The 25,014-nt window shown below is 40.8% G+C and overlaps 1 protein-coding gene and 1 pseudogene across 4 annotated transcripts in view; one reads left to right on the top strand and one right to left on the bottom strand.

The window, feature by feature from the left end:
- Nucleotides 1–25,014, top strand: part of hivep3a (HIVEP zinc finger 3a) — a 33,556-nt gene that overhangs the window by 67 nt on the left and 8,475 nt on the right. For 2 of the 4 annotated variants that reach the window (XM_086178377.1, XM_086178378.1), the window contains exons 1-3: nucleotides 8,646–8,812; nucleotides 14,578–18,691; nucleotides 19,570–19,727. In XM_086178377.1, coding sequence (XP_086034503.1) covers nucleotides 14,927–18,691; nucleotides 19,570–19,727 — 3,923 coding nt within the window. In that variant the 5' untranslated portion in view covers nucleotides 8,646–8,812; nucleotides 14,578–14,926. Of the gene's footprint in view, nucleotides 1–8,337; nucleotides 8,407–8,645; nucleotides 8,813–14,577; nucleotides 18,692–19,569; nucleotides 19,728–25,014 lie in introns of those variants that run through there. The other 2 variants (XM_086178376.1, XM_086178375.1) reach the window with 2 other exon arrangements.
- On the bottom strand, nucleotides 12,068–13,066 carry LOC147216403 (uncharacterized; annotated as a pseudogene).

The raw sequence follows: 25,014 nt of genomic DNA, 5'->3' as shown, positions 1-25,014 counted from the left end.
TTTCGTTCACCGTCATGATTTCATCCTGTTAGTAGGACTTGTGTGTTATATATATATTTGTATATATATGTCTTGTAGCGATTTGTTCATTATGAGATCATAAAATGTGGCTAACGAGTCGCAGCGGCGGAGCTAGCGGTGTTGTCCGTAGTATTTTGGCTAACGTTTTACCCCCGCTAGTCTCTGTTACGTCCTGTGACCGTTGTCAACGAAAAGTGGGAGTGTGCAATGGGAGGTTTGTTGTGTTAAGACAAATTTATCAGGAAGTTTGAATATTCAAAAATGATTGTCTTGTATTTGTATCGGGCAAGTGACGCGGTGGCGCGGCTGTCACTAACGAGCGCGAACCGAATGATACCGAGAGATGCCGTTATATTTTGACAACAGTTGTGGGACTGTAGCCACATTTTAACTTCACGCTAGTGTCTGGGGTAGCGGTCCGAGGATCCGAGGTCCCCCTCTACATCTGGGTATCGGTGTTCGATGATATTGCACTCAGGGATGCCCGGTTAATCTCCAAATTGTCTTTAAATGTGTATACTACCACTCATTTTCGTGGCTACTGCATAGCGGTGAGTGGGACCGTAATGTGATCGTTGTGTATACAACACGCCTTCTGCCTATTAAATGTATCACCTTCCAAACTATTCCTTGTTCTTATGATATTATAGTTTAGATTGAGACAACCGCACACTTTTTACGTCAGCTTCATCGTCGTATCCGCTCCAAGTATGATATAGTGTATACACTAATGTCATCGTTTAAGCATCTACTAGCCCTGCAGCTTTTTGACAGGCATATTTCCTGTGAAATGCAGTTAAATGAACGGAATGCAGCCGGGCAGCAGAAACACAGCCTGCATCCTGCATCCCACTGCTGACATTTCTCTGCAGAAGCAGCTTGCTAGGAATTTATCATGACATCATGCGTGAGTAACCGTACCGGTTATTTATTTATTTGTAGCTGCAGACCACATTACCTAATCATAACCAAGCTCAAATAGGTGGATTTAGTTGGCAGTTCGTATGCGTGGCCAAGTGGATAAGCCTTGTGTCATGTGTGTTTCTGTCCCACAGAATAAGAGTGTATTAGATGCCTCACAAAGAACAGACACACGGCACAGATCATCCGTGAGACCATGATGCTGATGAATGAGGGGCATCTGAGGACGGTTTGCTCTGCTACAAAACTACTGATGCAACTGATGTGCTGTTACTAGTTTCTCGGGAGCTTTAGAATAAACTAATTTACCAAAAGCCTGCTGGCAGAGGGCGTCAGTCACTGCGAGATTCATAAATAGTGTTATTGAATATTGAATATTGAATGGGAGGGTCTTTGTTCCGGTCTGATATTTGCCATGACAGATATACAATGATCACTTGTTTGGTTAATTAAATCCTTCAAAAGTTTGAGTCCTTAGGAAATGGTGACAGGCATATTGATAGCTCCCTTTGTCTTACCAACCACATACACACACACATATCACAATAATGCCGGACCTGAGCTGTCACATCCGAAGATGCCACCATATAGGAATCCACACCTTGTTTCCTGCTTTGAAATGCGTCATTTAGGTAAAATATTTTGGCTGAGTAGTTTCCCTAATGATAGTATTGACAGATGTACTAATGTTTTTGATAACTTTACTAGGAAGAGTGAGCTATGGCTTTATTGACTAAGGAACAAAGCAACATCTCTGTCCACCCATCCAGTGTTTACCATGCATCCTACTGCACTGGTCGCCAGTCAATTGCTGGGCCACATTTACACACAGGCAACCATTCATTCTCATTCGCACATCTGGGCAATGTTCCTGATTTTTTTTTTTTCCAATTAACCTGCTGCATGCGTTTAGACTGTGGGTCTAGAGGAACCTAGACCTAGACTAGAACCTAGAGGAAACCCAAGCAGACATGAGGAGAACGTGCAAACTCCACATAGAAAGGTCCCTTGTCGTAATCGAACCAGGGTCCTTCGTGCTGAGAGTTTGAAGTGCTAGCCACTGCCCCAATGTGATCTGTTTTGGCATAGTGTGGTTCCTTGGGATGTAGCTAAATTTCAAAGCAAAACAAGCAAAAAGTAGAATATTATCCACTGATTCATACCAAAGTATACATATTTCAGGTGTGAACATGTCCTCAGTAATCATGGCTCAACAATAACACACATGCTCAAATGTTAGAGGAGATTTCCCCATCTGCAGCTGGTCACAGCATCCTCATAAGTATCACTGACCTTGCTGTTGCTTCCCCTTGTACCTCTTAGGAATGCACACCAGCATGGACGCATGCATGTGCACATTTAAAATGGAGTTTTGGTCGTGTCTATGTGTCCTTGCATGTGTTGAACTATATGCAGCAGGAACATGTGTGTGTGGGCTCTTTGCAAGTTGTTGGGCTGGGATGCAGCCTTCTGCTTGGGGAGGCAGGTGCCATCAGTGACCCTGCAGGTGAGAAAGTTTGGACCTGCTTGATTTTTTTCTCTGACCAGGCAAGGATTTAGTGGGAGACCAGGCTGTCAACTGCAACTCTCATTCACAAATCACGTTGTAGACGCACCTAGTAGAAATCTGGGATCATCACAATTTCAAGATATTCGATTGCCTTCATCATTGTACATTTTCACAAAATAGCTAGATAAATAATTTCAGTGTCTATGGCACTGTTGTTGCGGTTGCTTAATCATTATTATATTTGATATAGAATACAAGTGTTTCTATCAGCTCTTCCTAGCTCTAGCTGATTAACAAGGCAGTGAGAAAAGGCATCTCTTTGTCCCTCAGAAAATGAAATCACCTACACTCAGGGACGCTGCTATATATTATTATGTTCTGGTTCACTGAGTATGTCCTTGATACATCAATCCTTTTGTTTTCTTAATAAGATTAATGGATTTGAAATCAGTCTAATTTGAAACACTGTCAAACAAACATTCAGTGGACAAGATTTGTCAAATTGTATAATTTGATTACATTTTGAAGTAACATCTAAAAAATAGCAGAGTGCATCAAGTTAGACAAATCCCTTGTAGCCTACCCATAAAAATGCCACACCGAAAGTGGTACATTTGGCTGAAAGGGAAGGACGTTATGAAAGATCAGCTGAGACAACGAATCAGACGGTTTTGTGGTTAATCGTCAGTGATCAGATACTGGATGGATATGATACGATGTAACCCGAGAGTGAATGAAGATTCATCGAAGGAAAATCTTTGAAAAAAAAAAAAAAAGAATCGGATTGGAAGTCACAACATTTTTGTTTACTCTTACAGTGGAGCCATTTTTCTTGAGAAAAAAAATTGGCAGGTCAGGCTATACTGTATTTGATAATCTGACTAGTCCAGCAAAAATAGATCTATCAGTGCTTGTGGCTCTCCAGGCCAGTGGACACTTTTGAGGGTAAAATGTTTTTTCAGCATCAGGTATACAGTTTAAACAAGTTTTTTTTGTCTATCAACTGCTGCTCTAAGTGTATAGACAATGGAAATAGCCTGTGATTGGCCTAGACACATGATGGTAATCCACAAAATGTTATTTTTCTCTGGATTAGAAAGAGAGTGACCTAATGAAAGAAGCAATCATTTTGATTGTCCGTGGGAATGAGTTGGTTTGTGATAGCTGGCTTTTGTTCTAGATTTTCCAATAATGGGTTTTCTGATGATGATCTGATGGTAAATTCTCCAGGTCTGTCGCATGACTGCTCGTACATTCAGGCCAACTTCAGGATGACTGGCTCATCCAATTATTGCTTTGCACCATGATTGTTTATTCAGATATATAATATAACAAACTTGTCCTTTTGTTTTAGATGGTTAAGGCTGTTTTAGGTGGTTAACACTGCACACATTCATATTCCTGGATGTAAGCACTGTAATGTTGTATGTGTGGCACTGGTGAAAGAAGTGTTGTTGTTACTTAGATTTACATCTTTAAATAAATTAGCTTCTCGTTTTGAAAACTGCTCAGTTACGTGAGCATCAAGTTTTTTTTACAAGTCTTACACTTGTGTGTCAAGAAAAGTCTCATTAAGTCACCAGTATGTCTAATAAGTTCTTTAAACTTACATACAGAGCTCTTCACTCTTTAGAGGTTAACAAGTAAAAAGAACTATGTTTTCAGAACAGTTAATATTCTATTTTCAATTAGGTAAACATGAAGTCTATCAGCTACTGTTAAATATTATCTTACACTTCTCTGGATTTGGCATATAAGAATAATAATAAGAACAACTGTATGTATCCCGAAGGAAATTGTTGTGCCAGAGTTGCAAGAAAAACATAACAATAATAAATAACAGTAGGAAATTGTATAAACAGTAAAAAAAAATTAAAAAAAAATGTTGGTGCTGCTGCTTTACCATCATGACAGATTGAAAGAGCCTCTTCTGATTGCAGGGGAGGAATTGTGTGTGTGTGCGTGGGGGGGTTCCTGCCTAAACATACAAGGTGTATCCTTGAGATTATCATTTGATTATAACAACTAACTGGACCAAACACTTGTTACATCCAAAGTGTGGATTTTGTAATCCACACTTTACGATTTCTAAAAAGACATCACAGAATAAACGCTAATGTTTCAAATCAAATTTGTCTTCCTAGTTGGCAGATGTGATATTGTATCATTATGGACAGATATATACCACTCAACAAATATCTTAATAGAACTAGTTAATGGTTTAATCCCTTACTTGTTTTGTGGTATATTTTTTTAAAGGTAGGTTTCAAAAAAGGAAGATATGAAATCAGTTATTCCTTTCACGTACCCTATAACATAATTTCGCACACCTACAAGACCAGTGGTGGTCTTGCTACTCTGTAGTGACTCTTGTGGTGGCTTGGTGAGGTTTTATAATGATTGGCATCCAGTGAATTCTGAATGTGCCCATTTATCTTATCGATGATGCGATATAGTGTGCTTCCCCTGTGCTATCCCAGCTTCCCTTTTCACCCTTAAATCCTTTCAAAAGACACTACCCAACATATGTTTTTGATGAGGGGTTTCACCTGCACAGTTTTCCTGTGCCATTCCAGCATCCCTTTTACTTGTTCTGTGCACATAATGCTGAGAATATTGAGCATTGTTGTGATTTCAATCTTGTTGCTATAATGCAATTAAATGAAATTACTTTTTTGTGTATGTGCGTATGTGCGTGTGTGTGTGTGTGTTCGCTTCTTACTATTCTTAAGTATTTTCCCATCAACTATTCTAAGTTTGCTTAAACCTGATGGCCCTTAGGAGGATTAGCTTAGTTTTACAGTAGTTTAAGGCTTACAACGATGCTGCTGTGTAGAGTATGTTGTGAGAGCTGAGGTGTCATGGAACTCGACAACTTTTCAATACAAATCAACATATCTGTCTTCCAGGTCCACCTTTTGTTACCACCACCCTTTAGAATTATTGCCAGCACTTAAACTTTTAATAAGTAAATGAAAATCAGAGTGATAGAGGCACTAAATGAAATATAGCAAATTGAATATGCAAGAAAGACTGAGGGGATTTTTACTACAGCTGCATTTGTTTGTACATGTGCGTATGTCAACCCTGCTAAAATGTAGCGTGTGAACATGATTCTTGTATCAATATTGCAAAAAATGAGTTATGAAATGTCATACTCTAAGTGGCTATTTTTAAAAACACTATTTCCTTGCTTAAATTCACTTCAGCTAGAGCGGTAAGGGTCATAATCCACTCTTACATAATGTAACATTACAAGGTCAAAAGTCAGTGACTGTCCGATGGTCGTCTCTTGTTGATCAATGGAGTTGATACGACATACAACCTATTCATATACTACTGCTTCCCACTACATGTAAAAAAATATGTATTTAATTTGCATTATTAATAAATGCTCTGCACTTGATTCCACACAGTTTTGTGAATTATATTTCTATCTTGCAACATATCAGTGCTTAGATATGCTGCACAGTGATAATAGATCTGTCTATTTGTCCCTCCACCTGTGAATCCTCAGCTGCATATCCGGCATCAGGTCGCGGTGGCAGCAGCTTAAGAAGGGAGACCCAGACTTCCCTCTCCCAGGCTATTTCTGAGGGAATCACGAGGTGTGTTCCCAGGCCATGAACAGACAGTCCCTCCATTTTGTCTTGGGTCTTCCCTGAGTCCTCATCCCACAAGGATATGCCTGGAACACCTCTCCAGGGAGGCATTCTAACCAGATGCCCCAGCCACCTCATATGAATCCTTTGAATACGGGGAAGCAGCAACTCTTCTCTAAGCTCCTCGATGGCTGAGCTTCTCACCCCATATCTGAAGAAGAGCCAAGACACCCTGGGTAGTCTCTGCCGAAGGTGGAGGGAGGCTCCCTTCTTGTCTACCGGATTAAACCCCAATGTAGGTGCACCAAGTCCAAGGGGGGCAATATGGATACAAATACCTGAAAAGAGTCCAACCCTTCTCAATCTATGCATCATGGGGAGTTTTACCATATCTAACCTAAATACCTTGCACACCAGCACACCAGCTCAGTTTACTTTCCCACCAAAGAGTTGACATTACACGTTCCTAGAGCCATCTTCTGCAGCCAAGGAACAGACCGCCAGGGTCCGTGACTTGGGAAATCCCCCAGTTCACTCTGCACCCGGCTCCCTTGGCCCTTCCTATGGATGGTGAGCACATCGGAAGGGGACCCACATTGTCCTTTAGGGCTGATCCCGGCTGGGCCCCATGGCTGCAGGCCTGGTCACCAGGTGCTCATGCTCAAGCCTCATCCCTGGGCCTGGGGCCTGAGGTAGTCCCTGGTGACCCGTGTTCGGGCGAGGAAAAACTAGGTCCTTAGTTGTTTTTCATCATAAAGGGCCTTCTGGCCTCACTTTGTCTGGACCCTCCCCTAGGACCAGTTTGCCTTGTGTGACTCTACCAGGGCCTTTAACCCCCAAATAACTGTGTTTCAAGTATCAGTGGGATATGCAATGTCCACCATGAAAAAGATGGTGGCACAAGGAAGAGAATAGGCATGGTCATTAAAAACAAAAAAACTTACATTCACTCAGCTTTAGATTTTTAGAGAAAACACTGCTTTCCACTGATTTTCTTGCACAACCCATTGGACATGAGTTTGAAATGCTCCTCTGTGGTAATACTTCAACCACTAAAGCATAGGTGACAACACTTCTGCATAGGAGGCAATCTATTACCTGGCTGTATGAGATGCATGGACAAGAAGACACCAGTATCACAAAGGGCTCTATATGCTGTACATAGTTGTTCAGAAAGGAAGATGTTAGTGACCTTAAATGTTCTTAAACTTAACAAAGGGGCTGAAGATGTGGTTGACCCACTAGACATTTTGCTTAATACTGGATAATCAGTTGACATTTTGCTAGCTTCAAATAGTTTAGCAAACCTTATCACTTTGGCCTGAAAATACATTGACCCTGAGCTTCCTATGAGCATATTTTCTATTCTATGTGTAGATGAAGAAAAGCAGATCCATCATGAATAGTAGACGTTGTTCAGGTCATGTGTTTGAAAGAAAGTCACTCCAAAAGTTGAAAATAAATTGTCCACTTCTAATAACTTAATGTGGATATTTGAAAAAAAGCAGCTTAGAAGAAATTTTTCACATCCAACTTTTTTAATCACTATTGCATCTGATATACAGTTATTGTTTCTAGAGCACCAGCAAAATGAACCAAAACAGCTACACTGGGAGTCTCGCAGCCCTTTAATTCTGTTTGGTGAATGTGGGCCCGTCATGGCAGAGGGGATCTGCAATTTAGGTGTTTTAATGTGTGAAACACTTATTGTTTAGACGCATTTCCATCTTCACCCATGACAACTAAGCTAAAGTGAAACGCATCCGCTTTCACCCTTACAGCCCCACACTGTCACGGCTATTTTCAGGTTTGCCATGATCTGTGAAATGGGCTAATCACTTTATTGAAAAGAGCTGTCTTTGCTTTTGACAGTATTGAAAATCCTGATTCAGTCATATGTTCTTGAGCCTACTAGAATTTCAAATTTAATTATATTTCTATCCATTTTCTATGTGTCAAGAGAGACACCCTTTTGTCATGGAAAGTAAGGTGGTTATCAAATATTTATACATGTTTATATATATATATGTACATATATTTGTTTTGAGCTCTATTCTCAAGGACTTCTCAGCTTTTCATTGACACAATCACGACATCGTACTAGTTTGTAGTTTCTTAGTCACCTTTCTGGATTGGGGTCACGGACATGAAAAAGAATAGAATGATGTCAGAGTTCACCGGATGTATTTCAGTTGTACCTGGCAGAAGGTGCAGTGTGGAAATCCAGAGCAACTATCGCAACCCAGATCCATCTGCTTTTCTCTTTCTCTTTTTTTTTCAATTTTACAGCGGTTTCTTGAAAATGCAGCAGAGGTATCACCCCACCTCTTCTGGAAAATGTGAACTAAATTGGTAAGCTGTGTTTTGAAGTAACCCTCCCCTACTCCCTCTCTCTCCTTTCCCCCTTTTTTCCCAGTCAAATTAAAACACCCTTCACCTCTTACCGCTTTGCCAGCTGTGTAGCCAAAGACTCCAGCCAAGAGCAACACAAGCTTACGTCAGCATCCAAATAAGGAGCTGCTGTTTCACTTTGACCTGAGACGTGTACGGGGGTGTGAAAGAGGTGGAGATAGACCACGTCCCTCCTCCTCATTCATAGACATAATGTCCTCTGCTACCTGTTTGTGAGACCAGAACACATAGTACAGCCTGGAAAGCCCCTCACTCTCATTCATTCTTTCTTTCTTTACTCCCCATCCCTGGCTCACTCAGCTCTTCTTATCTTTTACTATCGGAGGACAACAGTCACTGCGAGCAGGTAAAGAGTCATTGCTATCCTTTGTCATTTGTGGTGATTTTTCACAAGATAATGTAAGTGACGTAATGTGAGAACGTAAGGACAGACTCATTCAAGTCTTTGTTAGTGCAAAAAGGCAACCGTATGTTCGGTGGAAAAAGACACTCGTGCAATCATATTGTGATCATTCACACTGATGCGGTGACTGCAGCTTCTGCAGCAAGCCTGTTTGTGCTTGCATGCATGCTTGTGTGAATGCACCTAGTGAGATATTTGAGGACTATTTATCTATAAAAGCTGAGGCTGATAGAGCTCCCTGTGTTGTTCATCCAATCTTGTCCAGTGGACAGGGCATCAATCCTGAGGACTATTACACGGACATAAACCGGAACGGCTATTTTGCACCAACTCCCAGAGGGTTTTCCTCTATCAGGTTGCTGATGAAGCTGAGCAGACATAGTTGTGGAAATATGATTGGATGTTGCAATGGACCATCTCATCTGTCACTTCGATGGATAAAGTAGTTACATGATAATGAGAAATAATTGCATTTAGATTAACGACTGATGAAAGGCAACTACAAAAAGCAGCTACTGAAGAGAAAATTGTGGCCATAGTGTATTATTTTCTTTAATGTTAGATAATATCTTGACGTGTTTTCTCCTTCTTTTTGTAAAAGCTGAAAACTTGCCATATTTGACCCCACACCATTTTGGCTAGGGCTGAATTTGGAGGGACATTTCTTCAACGGAAATAAAAGCTTTTTGGACTTTGCAAGTATTCTGTTCTGCTCCAAGGTCATCACTTTCAGCATAGATTTACAGCAGTAATCAATTGCCACTTCATACCTTCAGATATGTATGCACTTTGAAAAACAAATCAGGGAAATATATAGTTTATCAGACCCCCAAACAAACACCTATGGAGGAGATTTCCATAAATTCTCATACTGTTTAGTGCTCAATTTCACCTCTCGCCTTTTGGTTACTCATTAGTTTGGGTTATTGTCAGGTGTTTTTAGTTGCTGAAGAAAACTTCAGCAGCAGCTTGTTGATATAACATGGACAGAGAACTTTTGTAATGGAGTTCCTGATCAATTGACATTATGGCGTATTTAAAGCATTGTTGCAATTGTCTGCTAAACAGTGCTGGAAACTAAATAAATCAGCAGTCAAGCAGTGTCTGTTTGACTGAGGGTAATAGATTGTGTGACGCTGCAGCATGATGAGTATGAATGGGAATAATAGTACATTTTAAATATTTTTTTAACCAAAAATCAGGTGTTGTCCAACTTACCATTGGAGATGGAACCTCATTTCACATCTAGTTATTATTGTTACTCCTATGTTTTTCTCTACTGGCTTCCCTTCAAGTGTCCATTGTTATACAAACTCAGGTCTTCCAAAATATTGATTTCTTTTGAGATGTGCACTATTCCCTTTCCAAAAAGCTGTAGCTTCTAGCAGAGAGGCAGTCGGTGAGGATGCTGGAAGATATATTTAGCCCTTCAGCTCTCCTTCCATCTGCTACCGCATGGTTTAGGGCCGTTACCATGGAAACCACCACTGGGTGCCCATTAGTGTGAGAAGAGCAAATTGACAAGGATTTTAAAAAGCCATGTATATAATATTCTTTTTGGGGTACCTGTGTGTGTGTGTGTGTGTGTGTGTGTGTGTCTGTGTGTGTGTGTTTGTGAGAGACATGGCTGTGATGGGAATAGAAGGGTAGGCTGAGGATCTTCTGTATGCACATATTCCAAATAACGACATATAGAGTTTGATTTTGTGTTACCATGGTAACTACATTTAGAATCTCTGAATGACTATTACACTTTTCTGCCACCATTGTAATTCTCATATTTCTTCTCAGCGGACTATAATATGATACAAGCAGGTTGTGTTGAAAGACAACAAATGGCAAAAGATTTTTGATCAAATTTCTCTAAATATTGGTATTGTTGCACAGCATGTCCCCCTGCTGGTGGAGCCAGTAACTGCACCTACCACTCACAGTGTTATTCTACTGATAACTTATGGGACAAACTGAACAGTTCCACAACATAAAAATGAAATCACTTGTGCCACACCAAACCTTTTCATTAAAAATTATTTCACATCATAGTCTTTGGTGCATTTTTTACATTTTATAATCATTATAAGTAAATATAGTTGTCGATGTAATAATATTTGTAGGGAGATGTTTTTGCCTGATCTGACTGTGACAAATTAGTTGATCAGCACAGTTGATGTGTGTATTATGCTCCGTGCATTAATCGTCTGATAGACCGGTGAATAAGTTTATACTGTATACACAAGTAACAGTATGGCTATGCATCTTGTAAAATCTGGGTTGATTTTGACCACAAAAGTAGATGAATACTTAAACAATGGATTTTTTGACAGTATCTCCCTGTGATTTGCACTTCATTCTGATTTGATCTCATTAAGAGGTTTAACATGACTCTCCCGTCAGGAAACATATTTACATTTTCACGACATTTAGTCCTACAATGAAGGATCTTGAGTCAAAAAAATGAATCTGTGTACTGCTTTTATCGTGAAGCAAAGAGATGTTAGTTTCTTCCACTCACTATTACAGGCTTGTAAACTGTTAGAATTACATTGAAGATGGAGATCGACCTGTTACCAGTGATCTGGCTTTTATTGAGCAGCTTTGCTGTGTTTCACTAGAGGGTGGGAGTTAAACCAGCTGGTCAGTGCGGGGGATGCTGTTGTTTACAGTTTTAGACTTCAGTTCAAAACACACACCTTCATTTCCTGCATTAGCTTTTTGAAGACTAAAACCAGTAATTACTTATTCATCCCATAAAAACAGCATTATTACATCTATATACATTTTTCCATATTTAAGTTTTTTTTCCTTAGGCTCATTCCCTCTGTTTTTGTTTTTTTCATTTCTTAATTTGACATTTTTTTATGGTTTCAATGCATTTCTTATCAGTTCATGTGAGGCATATATAAAATCTCAATTATTATATATGTATACACAGTCACACACACAAACACACACATGCATATATATATATACATATACATATGTATATATGTATACACACACACACACACATATATATATATATATACATATATGCTCACACACATACACACATATACATATGTATATCAAATATCATCTGATATTGCTGCCAATTTTGTGTGTCTCTAAGCTTGGATCCTTGACCAAAGGCCTGGGGAATTAAGGGCTCTGCACATGATCCTTCCTGTTTCCAGGATTTCGCTCCTCTGGACAGAGATTTCAGATGTTCTTCTTAGAAACTGCTGGGGAATTCTTCCAGCTTGGCGTTAGTGTTCTAAGTAACCTGATCACAACTGGAACAACCTTTCATTTCCACTTTTCAATTCCTCTTTGAGGCCTTGGGGTTTCTCCAGCTTCTCGTACTCTTTCTTCCTGATGTTGCTGTCACTTGGGATCGATACATCTACCACATCTACCTGTACAGATGTTCCCATGTATGATGCCAGTCACCTGGTTATGATGCTCCATGTGTGACATTCATGCCAACACCTTACACCCAGCTGATATGTGTTGGACATCTTTGGACAGCATGCACCTGGGGTCTCGCCTGGTGTGGTACCCAATCAATCTTCTGTTCAAGGCTTGCTCTTTAGTGGTCAGGATCAATGTCTCTGTGCTGTTTTCATGATGTCAGCCATTCCTTTAAGCCGCTGGTATATGCGATGCAGAGGCCTTGTCTGTCTAAGACAGTCCTTCCGACTGGTCTTTACTGGGCTTCTGCTGCATAATGCATTCACTCAGCAGATCATAATTGGGGGCAATCTACCAGATGTACTCCTGGCGGCTTGTTGATTCTTCCTGGATAGGGGCTCTGATGCTCGCTAGTCTGCAGCCTCCTGTTGTCTGCTCAGTGTAGAGCAACAGAATGCTGGACTTTGAGTGAAGCCTCTATGCATTGTAAGGAGCTTCCTTGTTTTGATATTGGTGGCTTCCATATTTTCCAGTGGCAAGGATATTCTACCAGTGGGTGTCTGATCACTGGAAAGGCTTGCCACTCAGCTGACATTTCAGAACCTCCCTCACCCTCTTAAGGTATTTGATTGTGGCTAATCTCCAAGCTGCATCCTCATGGTTGCCATTTGCTTTTGAGATCCCCATACTTTTCTAGCTGTCCTGATTATCTGCTGTGTTGCTTTCAAATAATTCAACCCCTTCAGTGGCAATCACCTTCCCCCTCCTGCACACTATTTGTCCACACTTATCCAGTCTAAATGACATACCAAAATCATGGCTTGTCTGTTAAGATTCTCAGTTTTCCAGGTCATGGTGAATTCTTGTTGAAGTCTTCTGTCGTGGCAACTGGACATGAACTTCCTTACCTGAAGACGTTTCACCCCTCATCCAAGAGGTTTCCTCAGTTCTAATGACCTGTGGGGAGTTTCTTAATTTTTCACAAAGATGGCTTATTGACTCCTCTCTCTATCTGTCTTCTCTGGCCAGAATACGGACTTTGCCATTATCCTTCAGGTGTAGGTGGGCCGAGGAGTCCTGTCCTGAAGTGATGGGTCTCCTGTGTTGGGCCATCCATGCAGAGGTTGTTTGATTCCCTACAGTACATTTGGATTTTGTCCTTTTTTTCTTTGATGATTGGCATTTTGGGAAATGTTAAGTTCATTGACAGATGTGTCGAAATTCAGCATTGATTTGAGCATGTTTAGATGCAGTTACATTCGCATGAGCATTTTTTTTAATGCCAGTTTTGTATGCTCAAAGGAATGTTATCTCGCTAATAAGTAAAAGAATCTTTTTGTTTTTGTTGATATATAAGATAAGTGTTTTGTTGCCTGTCCTTGACCAGTCGCTTAAAGTTTGTTGTTTGGATTGTTGGAAATCCTTTTGTTCCCTTTAAAAGTTTGGATCTTTCTTAAAGACTTGCCTTATACATGTAATAGAAATGAGAGAAAAAAGTAATACCTCATTTTACCAACATGTTTCAGGTAGTTTCATTGCTGGTTTATTGTTGGTGCCAAATATCAGTCAAGTATAAAATACACTTTTGTCTCAACCAGAAAAGCTGCCTCCAGTCACCAATACCAATACACTGCTGCTCTAGATCCAAAACCACTTAAAGGAGGGGGTTGAGCTGCGACCACCAAACTCAAAAACAACATTTTCTGACAATTTTCTGTTAAACAGAGCTGTCTTGTTTCTGACGTTTTGTCTCCTTATCGGGAAAATTGGATTGCAATAGTTTTGCAGGGAAAGTTGATGTGTTTACACATATATTAAAGATGTGGTGTGGAAACCGTATAGCTCAAAGAAAAGCAAACTGGTTGTTTGAGCATTCACTCATGCCGCCAGACCAAATTTGTCTGGCGGCAGACTTGAGCGAGCTCTAGATTTCTGTTGAGGCCTTCACTGTTGAGATATGGCTAAAAGTTTTGCAGTATATAATGTGGCATTTGAAAACTGTAGTGCAAGGATCAATACAAATCCCAAAGCACAATAATTCAAATGATGTTTGTTTTGTCGAGCCTAGGTCCACAGGATCCCAAAATGGCAACTTGACCTCCTTGTTGAAGAGCCCAGCTTGATTATTTATTTGTTTGATTATTATTTGTGACAAAAGAAAGCACAGCAGGGAAAAGTGAAGGTTATGGCATTATTGAGTACTATGACCTTGTTATACACGAAGCATAACTACTCACATTTGTCTTGTGAAGGGCAAGATGGCTAAATATGACTAAAAGTACATTTTAAGGACTACATTTATTCTTGTGTCTTTACAGATTTTCATGTTTTGAAGACTGAAGACTCATATATTTAACCAAGTCAACCGTGAAAAAGAGAATATGGCACCAAGATTGGTAGAATGCTTCATGTTGGGATACTTGCGATCAAAATGGCAGAAGACCTCCATACCACATGACATATCATACCTGCTCCCTTTGTTGGTTTCACTCCATATTTGATGACATTGCTCTGCTATGAAGTATTAAAGCCTGGAGTAAAACAATATAGTTTTCAAGCCCGACAGTCAACAGAGTTCAGTGAATGATTTGGCTGATAATGACAAGTGCGTAGTCTGCCACAGGCAGACGCAACCCACGTATCTCCCTGAGGTTGCCCTTACATTTTATGGAGGCCTTGCATAGTTGCCTGACGACTGGGGAGCAGTCTGGAGGTCAAGATTATTGTCAACCAGTGTCGCCTCATCAAGACTCACAGCCAACGTATCCCCTCCAGCACCAACAGCAAACTGGCTGCCAGAAGCCCCAATCCCATGGAACACTTCAACAACCCAAACAGTCCAGAAAACAGCATCTTGAATGTAAACATCTTAAGCATCAATGGAAGACCACTGATTCAGACACAGTGCCGGACCACAAACATAAGGAAAAAGGAACAACAGAAGCAGCCACTATTTCTACTTCATCCCCGGGACACCCATCTTCTCCAGCAGATGAACCTACCACGTCTAAACCAGAAACCCAAGAGCGCCCATCAAAACAAAAGCGTGAGCGTAAGCCTCAGAGACCTGGAAAATATGTCTGCACCTACTGTGGCCGTGCATGTGCAAAGCCTAGTGTCCTACAAAAGCATATTCGGTCCCACACTGGAGAAAGACCCTATCCATGTGCACCATGTGGTTTCTCTTTTAAAACAAAGAGCAACCTGTACAAACACCGCAAGTCGCACACTCACAAGGTGAAGGCTGGCCTGGCACTTGGGAAACCTAAATCTTTTGAGGAACAAGTCACAGAGTCAGAGGATGAAACAAGACAAACATCAGCATCATCCAATACAGACACAAATGTAGCCTCTGTCACTAGCTATGAAACAAACACGGCAAAAGATGCCCCTGGAGGAAACAAAGACTCCTATGCAGTGAAAAAGAGACTAGCTTTGCGCCTGAGTAGAGGAAAACATGGTCCCCAGAACTCATCTGATGAAAAGACATCATCTCTGAATTTAGGTAGTAAAGATAGTACTGAATCTGGTTATTTTTCTCGCTCAGAGAGCACTGAGCAGCCACAAGACAGCCCGCCAAACACAAGTGCCAAAAGCTATGCAGAGATCATCCTCGGTAAATATGGACGTCTTGGACATCTACAAAGAATGTCTCATCATCTCAATCAGCCGCCCTCTGCCGATGAGGATAAAAGTATCCCATTCACAGTGCCCAAAAAGCAAGTTATTGACCATATCACCAAACTCATAACCATCAATGAAGCTGTAGTCGACACTAGTGAAATTGACAGTGTAAAGCCAAGGAGATTCTCTCTCTCCAGAAAGAATAGTTCAGAGTTTCAAAAGAATTTATTAACAAAAGAAGTGCATATTCATAGCCCCAAAGCTGGTGACATTAGCTATAAAAACAGTGGCTCCATCACTATGGGAGTTCCATGTGAAAAATTTCAGCACCAGTTCTCGAATGTGGAGCAGCCGTCTGGCCTATCTTCCAGTGCTCCGCTTTCGAGAAGTCATTTGATGCCCTCTGCAGCTAGTTCAAATGAGGCATCGAGTATTGACCCGAGTAAATTTCCCGCTCATCAGTCCTTTGATGAACAAGCTTCTGAATCCCGAGAAAGAGAATCCTGTCGTCACAGGATTTTGAGACGACAGACAGCCATTGAAATACCACTTGGTGCCAAACTAACGAAAGAGGAAGATGAGGATTCTCCATCATTTTGCCCTGACAACAAAACCATAGTGCCTGATCTCAAACAAAATCGTCCACACCTTCAAGAGTTTGAAGACACAAAATGCAAAAATAGGGGAAATTTCAAAAAACATGAACAGAGTCAATGCTCAGCACATCATCTTCAAAGTGATGTTGTGATTAGTCAAATGGAGTGCTCACAATTGGTAACAATCAGAGCAGGAGCTTCAGCAATGCGCAAGAGAAGAAAAGAGGCAAGTTTTGAATTGGATGACCCGTCATCTCCAACATTAGCCTCTCCAGAATTCTTGTCAGAACACTGTAAGGATGAGATTAGTACTGCTCATGAGGACACCAGAAGACCAACACTGCAAACCTGTTCAGTAATTCAACATACAAGTTCCTTTGAGAAACAAGAGACTTTGTGCATTGAAAACCAATGCCTTGAGGAACACGAAGAGTCCAAACTGCTTCAGAAACAACCCAATCCACAGTTATCAAAGCAAGTACTGCGAAAACTGGTCCGTCAACAGAATGTTCAGGTCCCAGAAATACTAGTCACCGAGGATTCCAACATGAGCACCGAAAAAGCTGATGACTTTCAGTGGCCACAGAGAAGTCCCTCTCTGTCTCAGCTCCCTATTGAGAAACTTCCTCCAAAGAAGAAGCGCTTGCGTCTGGCTGAAGTTGCTCAGTCATCAGGGGATTCCAGTTTTGACTCTGTGTCACTGCCTTGCAGCCCTAGTCAGGAAAGTACTGCTTCTTATGGATCCAGTCGTTCCGCATCCCTCGAAGAGTCAAATAGAGGCGATAGGGACGCAGTAGCATTGACACCACTTAGGAGATCTAGAGCACCTCACATGTTGACAGTACCTGGAGTGAATCAACACAGAGAGATGAGGCGCTCAGCATCTGAGCAGGCACCTCATAACCCACAGCCAGGTGTCCTAATAACCGAGACCCGAAGTAAGTCCTTCGACTATAGTTGTTTGTCCCCTGAGCGCTCCGCCATCGGTTGGAGGGAAAGAAGGAAATGTCTCCTGATCAGACATACTGCTGTCAGAGATCCAGATGAGGAGGAAGAAGAGCAGTGCACCATGCCTAGTCATAGTCCTGAACGTGGCAGCCGTGGCACATCCTCTCAAGCAAGCCCAGCTGCGGTATACTGCAGTAGGTCCCCCACTTCTCTATCATCAGGTGAAACAGTCCTACATACTCCACTAAGACCGCCATGTAAAGAGATCTCCTCTGAGTGGAAACTCAGCGAAAGTGTTCAGTTAACAGGCAAGACTGAACCCGCCATCAGTCACGGGCTTTTTGTAGATCCCGCAGAAGAAAAGACATTACAGATCAATACAAGACAGACTTCTCCAGCTCAGTCTCACCCGACTCATGGACCTTCAGGAGCTGCCAGAGCTCACTATCTCCACATGTCTACAGGGCTCAAGCTAGAGATTCCTTTGTATCATGAAGGTCATTCAGAGGTCAGAGAAAGTCCCTCCCACACCCAACAGAGTGAAACACATAGCTCTTCCAGTCTTGAATTACTGAGGACAGTCGCATTTCCAAAAGTAGCAGTGCGTCTCCAAGCAGACACCCACACTTCAGCATGTGCCATATACACTACATTGTCTCAGTCTACCTCCCCTAAAACCCACAATGCAAGTGTGTCAATAGCTGACGACCTGAACCGTCGAGACAATCCAGACATTCAGTCATGGCCGGAGCATGGCCTGAGGTTTTCAGGCTCGGGGGGAAACAAGCGCATGCTTTCACCTTCAAACAGCATAGAACTCCAACCTGAGTTACAGCAGCAACAGAAACGGGTAAAAGAAGAAGCAGAAAGCGAGAAGGAATGTGAAGGACAGTCTTTAGTAAATACATACCGTCAGGATGTCAAACACGAGAATCAGTCATGTGTTTCCAGTGTTTGTTGTGCCATTACACATAATGGACCGTCGTTCCCCACTCTCATGTCAAGTACCTATAACAGCTGGTGCTACTTGAACTACACAAAACCTAACCCTTCTGCACTGGATGGACAAAAAACTTCGGTTTATTCATCCTGGTCCACTGGTAGCTATGACCCAAACCCTCCTGGTCTCTCCAGCAAGATGGCCCTTTCTCTGCTTCATTGTAAGCAGAGGCTTACCCCATCCATCTATACTTTATGTCCCTTGTCAGTCCAAACAACGGCATCAACACAGAGAGAGGATAATACAAGAACTCTTGCCACAGAGGTAATTACAACACACATCACTCATATTTCTCATTATGATGGATAGATAGCTGAGGTGTTTTTATACTTGCTCCCCCACCTTCCAGTTGCTTTAGGTTTGTATGATTATATAAATATATGGAGGCAAAAATGATAACAAATTGAACACTGCCCTTGAAAAAAAAAATAGGCAGTTCATGTGGGGTTTTATTATTCCTGTCATGTTCTGGAAGGTGTTTTCATCCATTTGTAGATATAATAGTCATTGCTTCAATCATCTCCTAATGGCAGTCTATGCAAATACTTCCAAGGGTGAAACATCAGCGATTATCTGACACCATTTCTATGAGCCTGTGCTGTAAAGATTGACTGCCAACCTGAAGGCATACATTTTTTCGGAACAACAAATGTGGGCAGATCTTTAGCAGCTGTCAAAGACAAATGGTTCTATTGAAATATACTGCATATTAAAATATGTTTTCCATTCAATGAGAACCCACACATTCAGTTGATCAGTAAAATTCCTTATTGGTAGAGACATTGTCTATGAAGCTTTCCATGGCTATCAAGAACTGTGTAGAGCAAACTTTGCTTGATGTTACAAGGGAGATGTTTAACATAGCTAGAACAGATCTTAAAGTATTCATTGTCTTTTTCTCTTTTTATATTTTTTGAATCATACAAGTGCTCTGAATGTGTTTTTAGACTTGAAATGCCCCAGTCTAGCCTTTTCACCATATTGAAAACAAAGATGTTTTATCTTGGTACAACATTCATTATGATGACATGACTGAATCTTTATAATGATGAAAATGTGGTCAATGAGAATTTCCAATTTACATCTTCCTGGGCATGCTGGAGCAGAATTAGTGAATTTGCCAATGTTTCTTTTGGGTGTAGGTCTACAACTTACAGTCAGACTGCAGAGAGACTGTGGGGGAAATGAAGGGACAGCAGGCGTTGGATGACAACAGGTCAGACAATAAAGTGGAAGAGGAGGACATGCCATCATGCTCTAGAAATATATGCCTTCCTGCTGCTTGGACCTCTGTGACAGGGTCAGTATGAACAACTACAGGCATGGAACATGTATTTCTTGTTTTTTTGCAATGTTAAAGGCTTGCACAACACACTGTGTGGATGTGGTCCTGACGCTAGATTGGCGAGTTGAGGATTGGCTGCACCTACAGAGACCATCTGTTAATGGGACGCAGCCAGAAAATGACCTTCCTCTATCCTACCGAGATTCATTTACACCTGGCATTGGTTCTATTCATGTTTCATTCTTACACAATGACCCAAACCCTTATTGCTTAATTTTACAATTTTATTTATGTGTTAATAAAACCATTTCAATTAGTATGATAAAAAAAAATACTCAAATATCATCAAAATATATCTTAATTAGCGTTAAAGGAATCCCCAGTTTTTTAAGATGTTATTGTCCGATGTGATCAATATTTGCATCAGCTACATATAAAATCTCTCAACATATCTTTCTCTGTATAAAATTGTAAAATTTGAATTGATGAAATTTCACTAGTAGGCCACCATTGATGTTTATGTTGCAACACTGTCTGGGTAGTAGCATCACATGGTTGACCTGGGCTCAGTCCCATTCATTTTACCATACAGTGCAAAACCATGTCAGCTATGCAACCTTTCCCGTTAGAACACATGAGAGGGGTGAGTGAGAGAGGATAATACTGAAACAGAAGTCAAATGAACTTAAAAATGAAGACAAACAAAGTTGCGAAGAGACAAGTCGTGCGGCAATTGTGTCGCTATGCTAACAGAAAAGAGACCATCTGTTGTAAAGAGCTCCACTTTTTGTCATTGTCTGTTCACTGTAGACTTACAGACCTCTGTGTTGACTGATCGGGTGAGTAGTCATCAGCTTAGTCCGTGATCGTGCTTGTGCCTGGTCTTTCGTGACAGTAGTGGGTTGTTGACATCCTCAAATGCATCTGGAGAGAAGTGGCGAGAAGACAGACGCAAATCCTAAGGAAGTTGTGTATATCCACAAACAATTTCCCACCCTTTTTTCTCTTCTTGTCCCTTGGAAGGCTGTGTAGACTAGCATCACTCCCTTTGCTTCCCTTGGACCAGAAATTGCACCCTAAAGCAGCACAATGTGCCATTATTACTCTATATAACGTATTGTACCAAGTGAAGGTTAACACGAGAAGAAAGCCAAAGTTAAGGCAAGTAACCTCTGTACGTCATCAACCCAGCATGCATTGCACTTGTAAAATAATGATGGTGCCCCTGGGTTAAAATATGTGTCTTAAATTGTGATTATTAGAGAAATCACAATTCTTCTTGCTTTTTTTTTTAACAACACATTCTAGTATGAGAAACAGTGAAACATATTTAGGCCTAGTTTTCCTCCCAGGTGGAGTTCCCTGTAATGGTGCAAACATCAACACATTTATTGCAAGACATGAGAACCATGGGATTCTTGTTAATTATTGACTTAAACAAAGTTTGTTTTATGGTATTTGCTTAGAGAAGCAATCCTACCTCATGCATTGAGTTGTATTTGATGTGATCTTCTGTAGTTAGTAGATTTTTAATTTCAAGAAAACTTAAGTTCAACAAAGTTACTTAACCAATATGTAGGATCTTTGACTGACTTGATCTTACCCAGTGTCGATAACTTAGTTATTATTTTTGTCTGTTCATAATGCATAATAATTTTTTGAACTGTCCTCTGAGCTTTTCCTAATTGAATAGTACATCATGTTGTAAGTTCTGTTTGACGACACGGCCGCCAATTCCTAAAAAGTAATAATTGTTCATTAACTATGCTTCAAATAACTGATCTCTTAAAGGCACATCAACTGGCATTAATGAAGCCTCATTCTATTTTCTCATCAACAGTAAAGTTTTCCAATGCCGAACATAAATCTGAATCACGTATCAAATATTTGATTCACATCTGAACATAAACACAGGGTGTTCTCATTTCAGTCTGTCATTTCTCATTATAAAAATTAGAGTGTAAAATGAAAAGCACTGTCTTGTTCACTGCCCCTGCAAACTAAGAAAATATAAGAAAAAAACTTATGTTTTAATATTGAAATTTAAAAAAAGACATTTGTATTAGCAGCAGTTTAATTATTGCTGATTAACTAGAAATAAGCTCCCTTAATCCCGTCAAACAACAAGTTTGACCATAACAAACATCTTTCTTAAACATACTCAAAAATGAACTGATAAAGCAATCAATGATAATAGTGTATATAAGGAACTGTAATTTAATTTTTGTTGCTGCTCATGTATTACAAAAGCACACACATATCCTCTCAGATTGATATAAAACAGACATGCTCAGGAGTTTTTCGCACATCTCAGAGGCTGTAGTGATGGCATTATAGATGCAGAGAAGTGCCATCTGTGTGTCTTTTTGGGTCCCTGTTGTGAGCCTTATGGATGTTCATCATCCTCCCTACAAGTGAGTCATCCTCACACCTTTCTTCCTCTCTCACCTCGCTCTCTCTAAGTGACAAGTAGATGAAAGTCATTCTACAAGGTTGCCACTTTTGTTGCAAAATATCATTTCAATCAAGTCTTGGTGTTATTAAGACTATTTGTTGAAGTAGTTTCTGTGAGTTGCATTTGGGCAGATAAGTGGAGGTTGGTATGGTGTTTTATTTTGTGACACAGTGGTTTAATAGTTTGTGCTGCCACTTCACAGCAAGAGGGTCTTTGGCTGGATTTTCAACTACGTGTTTGTGTGGTTTATCTGTGTGTTCTCTGGTTTCCTCTAAATCCAAAAACATTATTTTCCTTTTGGCTGTTTCCTTCAGTGGTCACCACTGCAGATTAATTGGCTCTATCTCAACCCATCTTCTGCATCCTCTTCTCTTCCACCAACTAACTTAATGTCCTTTATCCCTGAATCCATAAAACTCCTTTTTGGTCTTCCTCTCGGCCTACTGCAGTTCGAACCACTGTCCCTCCTCTGTACATGTCCAAACCATCTCTGTCTAGCCTCTTTTATTCTTCTTCAAAACATACAACATTCCTGATCCTATCTGTCCTTGTCAGATAGGATTAGAAATAGCTAAGTCGGTCAGAGGGAAGATGGAATGTCCTCGACATTTATGCCTCTGCTACCTCCAGCTGACTGCTACCTCCTGTTTTTTCCTCAGTGCCATTGACTCTAAACCATGCCAAATTTCTGGTCTCATCACTGTTCTTGTTCATCTTTCATGGAATCGCTATTGAATGCTTTTACAGGAAGATTGTATTTCCTATATGTGTGAATGATTCAGTGAATGATTTAATGTCTCAATATGTAGTCCTGTGACTGACAATTGACTTGTCCATAGTGTAGTCTGCCTCTCACCCAATAAGACCTGTGATTGGCTCCAACCCCATCATCATCCCAAGTGCAGAACAAGTGTTATACAGACAATGAATTAATGGATATTCTATGACAGCATAGGATGGTGGTTTGTAGGATGACTCTGGTGACAAGGAAGATCAAATAGACAAAGGCAGAGCAAAGGACAAAGTTGTGGAAGCTGAAGAGGGAAGAGTGTTGCATGGTTTTCAGAGAGGAGTTGAGAAAGGCTCTGGGTGGTTGGGGAGAGCTCTCAGATGATTGGACAACAACAGCTGGTGTTATCAGGGAGACAGGTAGAAGAGTACTTTGTGTGTCATCCGGAAGGAAAGTAGATAAGGAGACCTGGTGGTGGAATGAGGAAATGCAGGAGTATACACAGAGAAAGCAGTTAGCAAAGAAGAAGTGGGATACTGAGAGGACTGAGGAGAACAGACAGGAGTACAGGGTGATACAACGTAAGGTAAAGATAGAGGTAGCAAAGTAAAAACAAAGGGGGTACGATGACGTGTATGCTCGGTTGGACAGTGAGGAGGGAGTGAATGATCTATACAGGTTGGCGAAACAATGAGATAAAGGTAGAAAGGATGTACAACAGGAATCTTAGAGAGTGAGAAGATGCCTGAAGAATGGAGACTGAGTGTGATTGTGCCCATTTTTAAGAATAAGGGGGATGTGCAGAATTGCGGCAACTATAGAGGGATGAAGTTGATGATCCATACAATGAAGTCAAGGGAAAGAGTACTGTGAACTTGACTGACAGCAGAAATCAGCATTTGTGAACTGCAGTATGGCTTCATGCCAAGAAAGAGTACTGCAGATGCAGTATTTACTTTGAGAATGCTAATAGAGAAGTACAGAGAAGGCCAGAGGGAGCTGCATTGTGTTTTTGTAAACCTAGAAAAACCTATGAAAGGGTGCCAAGAGAGGAACTATTGTATGAGGGAATCTGGAGTGGCCGAGAAGTATGTTAGACTGGTGCAGGACATGTATGCTAGTTGTGAGACAGTGGTGAGGTGTGCTGTAGGAGTAACACAGAAGTTCAAGGTGGAGGTGGGACTCCACCAGGGATCAGCTCTGAGTCCCTTCTTGTTTGCAGTGATGATGGACAGGCTGACAGTTAAGGTTAGACAGCAATCTCAAAGAGTGTGGAAAAGAGGTGAAGAGGCGGGTTCAAGCAGGTTGGAATGGGTGGAGAAAAGTCTCAGGGGTACTATGGTGATAGAAGACTATCAGCCAGAATGAAAGGAAAGGTGTAACTGTTGTGTTCTCAAATCAATGAACTCTTTTAATACTGGTGGATTATCAATCATTAAAAGCTGTCATGTCATGATATCAAAACTGTTTAAACTGTTGTTATCAAGATGAGATGACTGGTGGATGTCAGTGTTCGCTGGCTTCCACATCCATTGTCATGGATTGCGGCTCATTTGACCATGTTCAAACAAGTTCCTCTTACTATTTTCCATTAACTTGGTTCCCTTATTTTTGGTCTCACCTCTCATGAATGCCTTTTTCTTAGATTAACGTGCTGTAAAATGCCTGGAAAGATGTATAGAGTCAATATTTGTTTGAGGGTGATTTCACTTTCATTTTATTGGAAGGGGATATTTCTGTATTACTTTCTAAAATTAGACGTTCAAACATACAGTATCTATGGTAACTGGCACCTGAAAAGCTATCAATTTTGACCTTTGTTCTACAGTGTCTCCAGCAGGTTAACAGGCTTGGTTTAGCACTTGGACTGGGCTGCAGCTCAGCTCAATCTCCGAGGCAAATTTTAGGACGGCAACAGATTTCATGGGTAGGTTATAGCATCAGGAATTTTGCTCCTATATACATATGATCATTAAACATCCCCAATCCATTCTCTAAAGGTAGTGAGGTGGTTTAATTCAGGGTTTGAATTAAGACATGAACCCATTTGACCACCATGTTTTTAAGTTAAGGATATGTTAGAATATCATGTTAAAATTCCTTGTTTTCTGCATTCA

Source organism: Fistularia commersonii, chromosome 30 (assembly GCF_037954325.1).
Source record: "Fistularia commersonii isolate RoL2024-O1a breed Wild chromosome 30, RoL_Fcom_v1.0, whole genome shotgun sequence".
NCBI classification, from domain to species: domain Eukaryota; kingdom Metazoa; phylum Chordata; class Actinopteri; order Syngnathiformes; family Fistulariidae; genus Fistularia; species Fistularia commersonii.
This window is presented reverse-complemented; position numbering and strand designations above follow the sequence as displayed.